The sequence below is a fragment of the Daucus carota genome, chromosome 6 (genome assembly GCF_001625215.2).
Source record: "Daucus carota subsp. sativus chromosome 6, DH1 v3.0, whole genome shotgun sequence".
Classification (NCBI taxonomy): Eukaryota; Viridiplantae; Streptophyta; class Magnoliopsida; order Apiales; family Apiaceae; genus Daucus; species Daucus carota.
This window is the reverse complement of record NC_030386.2, coordinates 14,526,713-14,540,011: the sequence shown is the minus strand read 5'-3', so window position 1 is coordinate 14,540,011 and position 13,299 is coordinate 14,526,713. Positions and strand designations below refer to the sequence as shown.

The 13,299-nt window shown below is 33.8% G+C and overlaps 1 protein-coding gene across 8 annotated transcripts; it reads right to left on the bottom strand.

The window, feature by feature from the left end:
- Positions 1-3,036: 3,036 nt before the first annotated feature.
- On the bottom strand, positions 3,037-11,806 carry LOC108193036 (U-box domain-containing protein 4). Of its 8 annotated transcripts, none has more exons than XM_064079771.1 (5): positions 11,653-11,806; positions 9,324-10,878; positions 8,309-8,393; positions 8,084-8,204; positions 3,037-3,469 (listed from the first exon to the last, which is right to left on the bottom strand). In XM_064079771.1, exon 2 carries the CDS (start codon positions 10,835-10,837, stop codon positions 9,458-9,460), a length of 1,380 nt encoding a protein of 459 aa, XP_063935841.1. In that variant the 5' UTR covers positions 10,838-10,878; positions 11,653-11,806; the 3' UTR covers positions 3,037-3,469; positions 8,084-8,204; positions 8,309-8,393; positions 9,324-9,457. The 8 variants fall into 8 exon arrangements, with proteins under 8 accessions (XP_063935841.1, XP_063935840.1, XP_063935839.1 ...); XM_064079770.1 differs by having other exon boundaries at positions 8,084-8,201; XM_064079769.1 differs by having other exon boundaries at positions 8,309-10,878.
- Between the last annotated feature and the right edge of the window lie 1,493 nt (positions 11,807-13,299).

Sequence of the window (13,299 nt, the reverse complement as noted above, 5' to 3'; positions counted from 1 at the left end):
AAGGATTTCATTGGAGAAATCAAAAGGAGCTCAAACTAAATCACCAGAGGAAGTCAAGAGTTTGGAAATCAGAGAGGCTGTCGGGTGAGAGTTTTTGATTCTATGATTTAAAGTGCTACATGAAGTAGCGTTACATTCCTTTCAAAAATTATAACGCTACACGATGTAGCGTTTTGTATGTTAAAACAAAACGCTACTTCAGACGGCTACCAAATGACATCTGGGTTATTTTTCACAAATCTGTTATTTTGGACATTTCATCTTGATTTTGTGAGATTTGGGAACTTTTTCCCCTCGATCTCTATAAATTTTACTTAAATTTCGGCCTTTTGATTTTTGGGGCTTTTTTCAAGAATACGCAACCTTGAATTTTTTTTTTGTAAAAATGCTGTAATTTTTTTAAAAAATTGCAAAGTACAATCTTCTAAATAAAAATTACAAAAATACTATTTTATTGAATTTTTTCAAAAATATGGTGGTTGGTATAATTATATTTGCAACCTCTGGCACTAGGGACGAGCAGTAAAAACCGAAACCGCAAAAAAAACCGAAAAATGACACCGAAAAAAACCAAACCGCAAATAAAACCGAAAATAACCGAGATAAAAAACCGAAATTAGTGGTGCGGTTTTATTTTCGGTTTTATGCTAAAACCGCACCGAAATTAACCGAACCGAAATATATATATATATATATATATATATAGGGTCTTACTCCAGTACAAACTCCTTACTGTACAAACGTACAAACCAGTGATTATGACAATAATATTTAGTGATTAACAGATTTTAATTTAACAAATACATACATACATCCATCACCACCGCCACCACAATCACCTCCAATCACCACCACCACGCACGACCACCCCACCCACCACAACCACCACCACCCACCACGACTACCCAGCGCCTCTCTCTCTCTCTCCACCATCCACCACCAACCACCACTGCACAACACCTCTCTCTCTCTCTTACCCACCACCACCAACCATCACCACCACCACCACCACCGGCTCTCTCTCTGTGGTTGTTCGCTCACCGATTAGTGCTATACACACACAAACACACACATTCACCACTTCTTTTCTCATCTCCCTCAATCGTGTGTCTCTCCTTCAATCGTGTTTCTAGCACTGCCCTCGCACCGGCGTCGTGGCTGCCGCCGGCCGCGCTGCACCACCACTCGGCTATGCCGCCCCATAAGTGCTCCCCTCCCTTTATCTCTCCATCAGACCCCCTTGGTAGATTTAGTGATTCTGTTCAATCATTTAGTGATTATTTTCAAGTCATTTAGTGATTGTTTGTACGTTTGTACACTAAGGAGTTTGTATCTGAGCACTTGCCTATATATATATATATATATATATATATATATATATATAATAGTAATAAAGCACCTTAGTCATTTTTAAACTTCACATCTAATTTTATATGGAGGTTCTTCTTCTACAAACCCGTACTTGCATACTTGCTGAGTCACTTAAATAACCGGGCACCCAAATATTTGGAGGAGCGCTTGATCGAAAATTAGGGCTATTGTGATTTGCCACAAAGCAGAAATATTTCTGTTGTTAATCTGTTGATCAAATTTTATTATGAAACCTATTCTACTTTTTTATTTATGTACTTTTTGAAAACTTTTTATTTGAATTTCATGATTAGTTGATTTTGGGTAATTTTATTGACTTGACATCATCTAATTTTTGTCAAAATATGTATGTTTTAGTTTTTATTGTGCATTAAGGTTTTTTTTAGATGAAAGTATGTAATGTTTCCTATATTCTCATATAGAAACAATAGTAAATAGTAACCGAACATATTGTATATGTTCATGAAAATTTTATATTTTTTTTAAAAAATCATTATGCACACGAGTAGCAAATAATAGTGGAAAAACCGAAAAAAAAACCGCAATCGACTAATGGTTAACCGCAACCGAAAAACCGTTTTAATTGGTGCGGTTATGGTTAATGATGATTAACCTAACCGAACCGCATTCATCGGTTTGGTAACGGTTAATGTCCGGAACCGCACCAAACCGCACCATGCACACCCCTATCTGGCACTCCCATATGCACTCATAAATACAATTTTGGAAAAAATCTGTTAAAATTTATATTTAATTACATAATAAATTGTGAATAATTGCAAAAGTCAAAAATGAGGGTCACTACAGGGTCAATGCTATCCAAAACCAAATCAAACCAAAGATACCCAGTATACTTAGAGTAGGGTCTGAGGAGGGTAAAATGTAAACATATCATGCCATGCCTCCACTCTGAAGAGTAGAGTAGGGAGGTAAAATGTAAACATATCATGCCTCCACTCTGAAGAGTAGAGTAGGGAGACTGTTTCCGTGAATACCTCCAACTTAGGGCAAGACAAGTTATTGTCTGATATATATGTAAACTCTTAAGAGTAGAGTCAATAGACTGTTTCCGTAAATACCTCCGGCTTAGTGTAAGACAAGTTATTGTCTGATATACATGTAAATAATATCTTGGCCCATAATTTCTAACACATAAGACTCAGCTTTATCGTGAATACATCTGACAACGAATGATGTGAGCCTTTACGTCAAAACATATGTCAAAACAGAACGCTATAATATTCAAAATCTCTTGTCGCTGATGCACGACTAAGCTGGAACTTTTTCTAAGTATAACGTCATGACACTCAAAATCTCAAGTCTCAAATACTTTAATACGCCCTCTCTAATCATTATTATTTAATATCATATCACTCCCGATATCCAGAACTCCCATGTCCAAACAACTCCCACAAAAACGGACCAGTTATATCATGACTCCTTTAGAATAAAAATAACTCAAATAACAAGTAGGAAAACATTTATGTAATTTAATTATCATTAATTTGTCCTTGGTTATTTTAAAGCAATTTTTCCTTGTTGAGTTTGACATCAACACCCACTTAATACTAAAGAAACAAACACAAGTAAATTATACACTTAATAATTTACGTATACGAGGAAATTGAGCTTTTTATTGACTTTGTCAAATACAACATACGGGGGAGGAAAATCGATATATTGACATTGTGGAACATGGCAAAGTCAGAAATTGCGGTTCCAAAACTTTCAATATTAAACAGTTCAGAATCTAAATTCATACAGGCAAACACAGAACATATTCGTAGGCCATGAAAGATATATACTGGAATTTGGATGGATGAGTGGAGTATTAGATTCTCCATACCACCTTTACTTCATCACTTCCTGAGCCCCTTTAATTTCCTTGACAAATTTTGTTAGCTTTCTAGATTCTCACAGCTACGTGTGGGACTGAATAAGCGACTTTCAGTACTTCCATTACAAAACCTTCACGCTCCTAAAACGTGGAACTGTTTATTCTTCATATTGTGTACGTGTCACCTTTCAACTCATTAAAACTGATCTGATACTGCTCTGAAAACATGATCAGTTGCACTTGATCCATGATTCTTATATCCTGTATCATTACAAAGTCCCTGTTAACAAACCTTGGACATGATTACTAATTACATGAATAAGGCATATACATGTAGGGAACTGGATATATGGATTCTGATGACCCACTAGAGTCTAGAATTGGATAGAGACATTTTACACCATTGGACTGCAGACACACCGATCATTACTGTATACAGGAAAAGACATTGTCAGGAAGAATATCCATCAGACTTGCATCAAGCGCAGCAGCACGTATATAACTTAGGCGCTAAGACACAAGACAGATGCCAATGCCACTACTTTCCTTGAATCTACCAACAACGCCCCGTTTTTACTTGAAAGAATTTATCTCAAAATTTTGTATACGAAGAACTTTACATAATATCTATACTATATTAGTGAAGCCAAAACATCAAAAGCTTTAAGGGTGGGTCGGTACTTAGGCCTGGGTTAGTGGATTAGTAAGTACTAATAAGGCCTAATTTTTAGATATTATACATACAAACCTTATCCTCAAAATATACAAGCACCCATAAATACAAGAAACTAACAAAGCATACTCTTTTCAAGCACAAACACAAATACCTATAAGATAAATGATAAATTATATAAATATTTAATACATAACTTACAATAAAATTATAATTATTTTAAAAAAAATAGTACGAAGAAAAACCCATGCATCACTCGGAATGTAAGCTGGTATATACAGTTGAAAAACATATGAAATATTTTAAATTGCTCTAAAAAAAATCAATAAGTTGGGGTAAAGGAAATAAAAATAAAATAGAATGTCTAAAAATCCTGTGTTGAAAACTTGAAGATAAGTGTGTGAGTGTCTTATATATACAAAGTCACAGTAAAAAGTCTACAAATAATCATTAATATCAAACAAGAGTTTTGAAAGGTCATTATGCAAAAGTTCTTGCAATGCAGCCTAAATTTGTATTCTTTGATTTTTTTGGATGATTTAACTGTACCAAATGCAGAATTTATGCCAAAATTTAACCTCCACTAAACCTAGTTAAGTTTCACGTATCAGGCTGCTGCTTCATCAACCAGGTTTGTTGGACGCAGACTGAAGGTGAGAAAGCTACAAACGACGTCCTTCCAAAAAATTAGTGAATACACACACACACACACACACACACACACATATAAATATATATAACAATATATATATATATAACACCCCAGCCATCTTATATATATTGATTTTGTTTGTTTCACAATTCTCCAAAATTAAAATAATATTTTATGTTATATATATGTTAAAACAAAACAAATTTCAACATTAGAAATGATATCTTGGAAAGATTCTTACTGGTTCTTTTCAGTTTTAATTCTCTAATATTAGGTAGTTCTTTAAATATTTGTATGTTCATGATAAATTATGTATTATCTTCCAACCATATATATTCTTTGACGCTACACCTGTAATTCTATCGTAGCACCCAACCACAATCTAAAGTCCTATATAAGCATGGTTTCACCATTCATTTTGACACAACACCTACCTATCTAGTTCTTGCATGCAGCAGCACAATCTTCACCAACCCACTTTGATGATCACAAGTTTGCTCCAAACTTTAAAAAACAGTTTGTGTTTTCATCATAAAGATAGAGAAAAATTAGAGAGGCGTGAGTATTATGGATGATCAGCAAAGCAACTTCTACGGAAACATGAACTGCAACAACAGCCTGAAATATAAAGATCATGATCAACTCATCACAATTACCAGAAATTCCTTGAAAAAGGCTACCAAGTTGCTTCTCTCGGTTTCTGTATTTTCCTTGCTTTTATCATACTCATCATCACTGTACCCTATTTTCATCCATTCCTTCAAGTCAAACAGCTTGTTCCCTCATAATTTCCTAGTACTATTTACCCACATCCTGGACAAAAACTTCACTTTCCTAATTTGCAATGGAATATTAGTGTTCCTCGCGAAGACATCTGGCTTACTTCGCTCCCGTTCAGGGATTGATCATCGTCGCAGGATAAAAAGTATCGACACAGTTAGCATACAAATGCATCATCCTGCTACAGGAACGTCATTGGAAGAGTTGGAGAATTACCATAATCAAGAAGTTGCAGATGTAGCAGAATATTCTTATGTGTCCCCTGATTCTTCTCTGAAAGATGTACCAGCTGCAGCTGGTTGGGGCAGTAGTAGTACCAATCATGACGAAGACTTGTTCAGTGAGGAAGGTAAAAATGTTAAAGGAGGAGAAAGAGGTGAAGCCAAAGAGGGTGAAGTCGAAGAGACTGGATTTCTAAGTACAGAGTTAGGCAGAGGAGCAGAAGAAGATCACACAGATTACCCGTTTACTAACGATGAGAATACTGAGATAGACTTGGGCGGTAGCTTTTTTTCATTCAAAAAAGAAGATGCAGATGAAAACTGTCAATTGGAATCAAGTGGGCTGGTGAGCACAGAAGAATTAAATAAGAAATTTGATGAGTTTATAAGAAAGATGAAGGAAAGACTGGCCACTGAAGAAGCTGGACAGAAACTTATCATGGTTTAGTTTCAAATTTGGTAATTCTGATATTGTGCTTAAGTGATGCTCATGGTATCTGTAGAAAGAATCTCGGACGGTAGCTAAAACCGGAAACTAAAAATCCGAGCTTGAAGGCAGTGACCTATTTATGTACTAATAAGTCTTTTTTATGAAATTGTTCCTCTGAGTGGATCACTGGTGAGATTTATTACAATTGGTTCTAATCAGATTGAATAATTAGTTAGAAATTTTCTAATCCATTCTAAAAACTACACTAATCAGTATTGTTATGTAAGAAGGTGCAGTTCATAAAACAGGGGGAACACTGGGCATCTTCTTCTTCAAGGATCCTCTATAAGCTAATAAATTCCAAAATTGCAAGCTCATACCATACGCGGGTGCGTTTTTTTTTTTCATAAAGCATTCGACTCTGTGAATTACATGTAATATATATATATATATATATATATATATATATATATATGGGTGATGTTCAAGAGAGAACCATTTGAGAGAGAACCATAGAACCCTTACCTTATTTTTATTATTAGGTAGGGTTCTGCAGCAGAACTTAAGTATTAGTTAGGGTTCTGCACCAGAACTTCACATGCAAAAAAATGTCAATATCTATGTATTATATTTTAAAATTATTTTTGAACAAACATAACGATAAAAAAATATGAAAAAACATGTATTAAGATTTAGATCCTAAAAATCTATTTAAAATTTAGGTATCTACAGCAGAACCTTGGTGGTTCTATGGTTCTATTTTAAGGACTGGTTCTCTCTTGAGCGCGACCCATATATATATATATATATATATATATATATATATATAGTAAAGTTCTATGGAGACCACTTTTATTGGAGACCACTTATGTTCTGCAAGTGAAATATTGCATAAAAACATTGCAAAACGTATAGTTTTGCACATCATGTTGTACAAAATCATTATTTCACTTTAAAATCTTGAATATCATATAAGTTTCGCATGTAGAACATTACAAAATGTTATATTCTACGAAATATATTTAGTTCGCAAGACATTGTTCAACTTGCAGAACATACATTATATACTTATGAAACATAGATGATCTTCAACAATTCTAATGAATACATGATATTTGTTGAACATACTTCACAAAATAATGTATTTTATAGTGTTTTGATTGCAGAACATAAGTGGTCTCCACGGTCTCCAATAAAAGTGGTCTCCATAGAACTTTACTCATATCTCGAGAATGAACAACATTAAAAATGAATAATAAAGAACACTACCATAATACTTCGTTTTTCATAGAAACTGATTTGTTAAGATTATAATTACATAGTTAAACACCAATCAAACTTAATATATGAAATCTAACATCCAAACTCATACAAATTATAATATGAAATATTATAAAATTCTGAACAAAATCCAGAATAGAATCGTGTTATTTTCAATCCATATTTATTGTTAAATACATTAGATACTATTATAATTTATAATGAAAGATTATTTAGTTAAAATTAAAATTTAATTCAAATTTTAAATGAGATTCTATATTCAATTCCATAGTGTTCTTCTTTGTTCTTCTTTTAAGGGTGTTCTTCTTTGACCAATGACCTATATATATACCACAAACTTAAATTTAATTATCTGCATTAGTAATTTATATATGACTATTATACTTCTTTCTTTCTTTTTTATGACTATTATATTAGATGTACATTGATACTAATAATCGATTAAACATTGCAGTACTTTTCGATTAAATTATCTTTTTCATTATTACTACGATTATTCAGACATAATATAAATGAAAGAATATAAATATAATATAATCAAAGCAATGGCAAAGAGATCGATTAGTATTATATATTTCAAATGATTTAAATATTAAATACTCCAGGTTGGCTCATAAATGGTCGAGTTTGAATACTTTAGTCCTTTACAAAGCCAAACTAGAGTTGAGCACAAAGGTTTAAATTGTACACCCTTCACTGTGACGTGTGACCAGAGTACTAGCCGTAGTTACTCGTGAATTCAATAAAATATCTTTTATGGTGATTACCACAGTTAAGAAAAGTGGCTTTGGTCACCTTTTTTTGGGGAAAATTAAATAAATCAGCACAAAAAACTTACATGCGTAAGAGATGGAAGACCGAAGCCGACACCTAATTTTTCAGCAAATGTGCTCCAAACAATATTTCAAGGCAAAATGACACCATAACAGGTCCTGCAAGATCTTCAATTGTACATCCTGCTAGAAAATGGTGTAAAACACATTAAAAACCAATCACATGTAATATAGACCCAAGAATCTCCCAAGTTTTGATCTATTGATTTGCAGAATATGCTTGTACCAACCCATTGACCAGCACAAGGGCAATAAACTATTGCACCTACTCCTGCTCCAAGAAATGCAAAAATCAGTGGTACTGATGCACAACACCTGAAAGTGGCAGGGTAAATATTTTTCCACAGTTGCTGAACATTCAAAGCTTTATCATTTGCAACGATTTTCCCTTTAGTTTTGAATGTAGAAGATAAGAAACTGTAATATGTCACAATTGACTTTGACGAGCCATGATGCAGCGACTCCAAGAAAATGACCTGCTTATGACGCGCTACCACGTGATTAGACTGGGGCTTGATTTTCCACTCACAATTAATAAAAAATGCTTTATTCCCTTTATGTATGAGGATTATGAAAAGAAATAAGCTTTTACAGTTTTGGACCTGATTTTAAACCTAGAAGTTTTTTTATTTAATTACGTTATACTAAAAACCATAATTTGCTTTTAAATATTCATCTTTCATTCCTTATTATACAACGTATATTGTTACAAATTTTTATTAAAATATTTTGGGCTTGATTAATTAAAGTGCAGCTTGTTATATATATATATATTCAAATTATATCCTTAAACATAAGGAACAATATTAATAGGGATATCTCTCTTTCTACAGAGGTCAAAGGAATAAAGCCTTTTTAAGGCAAAATAGGTGTGCAAGTGTGTTCAACAAGCAAAATACATAAAATTATTTATTGCTGCATATCATACTTGAAATTGATGGAATTATTTTTTAGCGAAAAACATAGCCTTGACAGAATTTATCATCCAAGGTAAAAGGTGTCGCTAAGCAAGAATCTTGTTCACATTCAGCATTATACGTACATATACAGTTCAACTTACATCGAGTGTGCTTACTAGGTAATAACTTGAGAAATAGCTGACAGTATTACTACAACCGCAGCTTGATTATAAGGAAAACATTTGTTGATTTACCAGTAGTCACGTAGTTTATAATACAGTAATTCAGGCCACTTCTCATTTATAATAGGCTGAAGCTCTAATGATTGGGGAGATAAAATGCTTACCTCATACTAAATCCTGAAATAGTGAAATGAGATACGAATAGGAGCTTCAAATTCACACCAACATTGTACTGAGATAATGTAATATCACTACATATGCAAGTATCCAATACCATGTCCCAGAGGCAAGGAGCTGCTTAATCGTCGTCTATCTCCAAGTCTGCAAAACGTGCATCAGAAGCTCGAATTTGCATCAGTCTATTTTGCATATTCTGGAATGATGGTATATTTACAGCGTCAGCTATTCTGGGACGCAATAATGGATCTTCTGAAAAATTAACAAGGGCTTCTGCAGCATTATCTCTCAGCTCAGCTGAATCATCCTGCAATATATTCGTGAGGAGAGGGATCACCCCTGCATTGGCAAGGGCCATCCTATCTGATTTATTGTAACTTAACTGAGCTATTACACCGGATACTCTCTCCTTAACATCATCAGAATCACTACTACTTAAAAGCTCAATAAGAAGTGGAATTGCTCCTGACCTCTGGACAACAGAGAATGAATGCTTGTAACCTGAGAGATTCCACAGAACATCAGCTGATGCAGCCTGGGCTTCACTATTATTTCCTCCAAGGATTCTTACTAAATGCTCTGAAATTGTTAGCGCAATAGGTTCTTCAACAGACAATATGCAAAAGACGTCCTCTGCGATCTCCTTGCCCATGGGTCCAGGTCCTTGAAGAAGGTCAGCATATAGAGGAATTGTTCCAGCTTCAGCAACTGGCCTAATAAAATTGGCATGAGATGATATCACACCAAGGGCATTACTAGCAACCAATTTTGCTGAAGTATCACCATCCCGAAGTAACCCAGTAAGCACCTGAATAGCACCTAAATCCACAAGCATTCGCCTCGCTCTTCGGACCAACCCAAGCAAACCAATCACCTGAGAAGCTCTAGTTCTAGATATCATGCTGCCTTGTCTAGCAGATTCAACAATAAAACTAACACAACCCAAACTAAAAATAACTCTCCTAGCCTCTCTCGATAGCGCCAAGGTGCTCAATATTTCTAATAAATATTTCCGCAAACCATTAAAGCAGGATTTCAACATAGCAAGTATGACTTCTAGCCCTCCATCACCAATTACTATCATCTGATCAGCATCACCAAAGACAATAACATTTCTAAGGCATTTAAGAAGAATCTTTTGTAGATGGCCCTCAGAATGTGGTAATATGCTCAAAATAACTTTAGTGGCACCAGTCTGGGCAATGATTGTAGCCAATCGGCCATCCCCTTGACAAGCAATGCATTTCAAGCAGTAAGCACATGCTGTGAGCATTGACGTACTTTCAGTTGTAGAAGATCTGCAGAGGAGGCTGACTAGGATGGGCACAGTCCGTACTATTATATTCTCAGGTGCAAGGCTGGACAGACGAGAAAGCTTGATTGTAGCTTGTACACTCAGAGACTCATCATCGCCTAGAATAACCTCCTGGTAAAGATTTAATGCCTCTTCCCACCTTGTGCTACTCTCTGCTTGTCTTCCCTCTAACCTTGACTGCTCCATTGAGAAGTTATAGAGAACAGATGCTACTAATTTACTATTATCTGTAATTTTTTTTAAAAAGTAACATAAATTACAATCTGTAATGAAATCATATCCTAACAAACGATTGTAAATTAAAAACACATTCGCTCTGAGAAAGATAAGCAGATAACTACTGCAATTGGATTACTTGTCGCAAGATATGCAAAATGTCAACAATTTAACAAGAGAAAATTTACAAAAGAATGATAAACAGAACAGATTGTGGTACATAAATTACACGACAATATTTTCTCGGTATGAACTAATAAGCCTATATCCCTAATAAAGTAGCAATGAGATGAAAAATTGTCAACAATATTATAACGATGCAAAGTCTCAAGATATGAAATACTGAAAATTTTCTTTGACGAGGTTTGTGAAGAAAATGAGCAACGCAAACAGCTTTTTCAATACCAGCATTGGCTTAGTGATAATCCTAATCATATGCTACTTGCAATCAAATCGTAAAAATGAAACCAAATATTATCATATTTATTAAACAACCGAAAACATGTAGGTGTAAACCGAATTCAAATATCTCAACCATATCAGCTCTGTTAAGGGTTAGCACTTAGTCCAAACAATGCTCATTAAACAATCATTCTTATTTTGACGAGTTTGAGCTCTAATTAGAATTCTCAAATTCATAATTTATACATCTAATTCAGATCATGCTAATCATATCGAATTCTGATTCGGGTGTTTTAGTTGGCGTTTAATTACTTAATACGTGATTAGTGTACGGTAAAAAACTTAATAGTGCACAGTGAAAGAACAAGAAGATAGAATATTACCAGAAACACCAAAATGAAAATCAGCGCGAGCTTCTTCTTCACTTTCTCAATTTTCTTACAAGCAGAGTTCTGCTGTTCTGAATGGGCAGATCAATTTGGGCCCAGTCAGAGCCCGACTAAGTTCAGTCAGGCGCTTTAGCCAACCCACGAGAAGGCCCGCATAGTTGCCAACATAGAAGGCCCGTGCCTTAACTAATTAAGAGCATCTCCGATGGTGCTCTTAAATCACTCTTTAAAATATAACTAGTAATCTTGCTCGCACACGGGTAGTGTTGGTATTTTTTATACGTAAATAATTGATTATAATGTGTTTTTAGTTATAACGCACTCAATAATAAATTCATGGACTAATAATACAATACAATACGATGTTTAGAGTCGTACGAACCACAATTATTATGTTTTGACTCACAATTTAATATTTCATCTAAAATCTGTCAAATATATGTTGTAAATAAAATTATAATTTGATTAAAAAAAATATTTCATTTACTAAGTATAGATAATAAACACAGGTTAACGTAGATTAAAAAGTGATTCATATTGTAACGCACTCATAATTAATTTATTAGATCATACTAAATATCAGATACTCCAACGGTTGGAGCATTAGTCTTCAAAGTCAAGAAACAAAGCAAAGTGCATGAACTTTGAAATCAAGAAACAAAGTAAAATGCATGCAGACACGGGACAATTGCTTCTACATATGGGAGAAAAATGAAGACCTAAACAAAGCCTGAACTAATCGTGTCCATCTAATGCAATCTTGAAAAGCGTCACAACAGTCTTATCAAGTCATTGGAAAACACGTTCCAACTTAGTGAGCATTCTGAAAGTGTGAGTAAAAAATGCATTGGTCCAGCTGCCAACCAGTATAATAAAATTCCTTTCTTGAACCGTGATACTGCAGCAAGCTGATTCGTGGGAGATGGAGTTACTGGGATATATATGCTTAAAACAGAGTGTAAGAATTAGATCGAAGTATCAGAATTTTACATTGCTTATAAGATGACTTTGTTCCGTGGAACAGCTCTACACTGCACCTGCAGATTTAACTGGTTTCTAACCAGTGTTTGAAGTGGAGTTTGTTTTGCTTATTTTTTGCTATTTAGAAGATCATGTTATTTTCAAGTCTGATTGGCACGGTTGTTATATTGTGATGAAATATTATAATATGAGTATCGAATGTTTTTATGTATAAGAATTATAATTTTTATGTCGCTATTAAGCCAGTTTTAAGCAAGATTCGTGTTTCCTGATTTATATCGGAAGGAAACTCAAATATCACAAAGAAACTTCACTATTTGAAGCTCTTTCTTTGCGCATCATTTTCACTATTATAATTCCTCATTTCAATACAAATTTTGAAGTTGCAGTATTTTTAACGCAATTTTTGGAGTTTCACACATTAACAATATTTGAATTATTCTCTTATAATATATTTCCTTATAAATAGATGTGTGCACGTATAATATTTGATTTTATGCTCAAAAAATAAAATGATAAATAGAAAATAATTTAATTAACAATAACATTTCATGTTTGGAATAAAACATTATAAGTTTTATGAATTTATATTAAATCATTATTTTATATAGTTAAGATAATAAAAAAAATTAGTTAAATTTATTTTTAAATATTTATAAA

Coding starts and splice junctions, on each gene's coding strand:
- LOC108193036 (XM_064079764.1), bottom strand. CDS start 10,837: ATGGAGCAGTCAAGGTTAGAGGGAAGACAAGCAGAGAGTAGCACAAGG.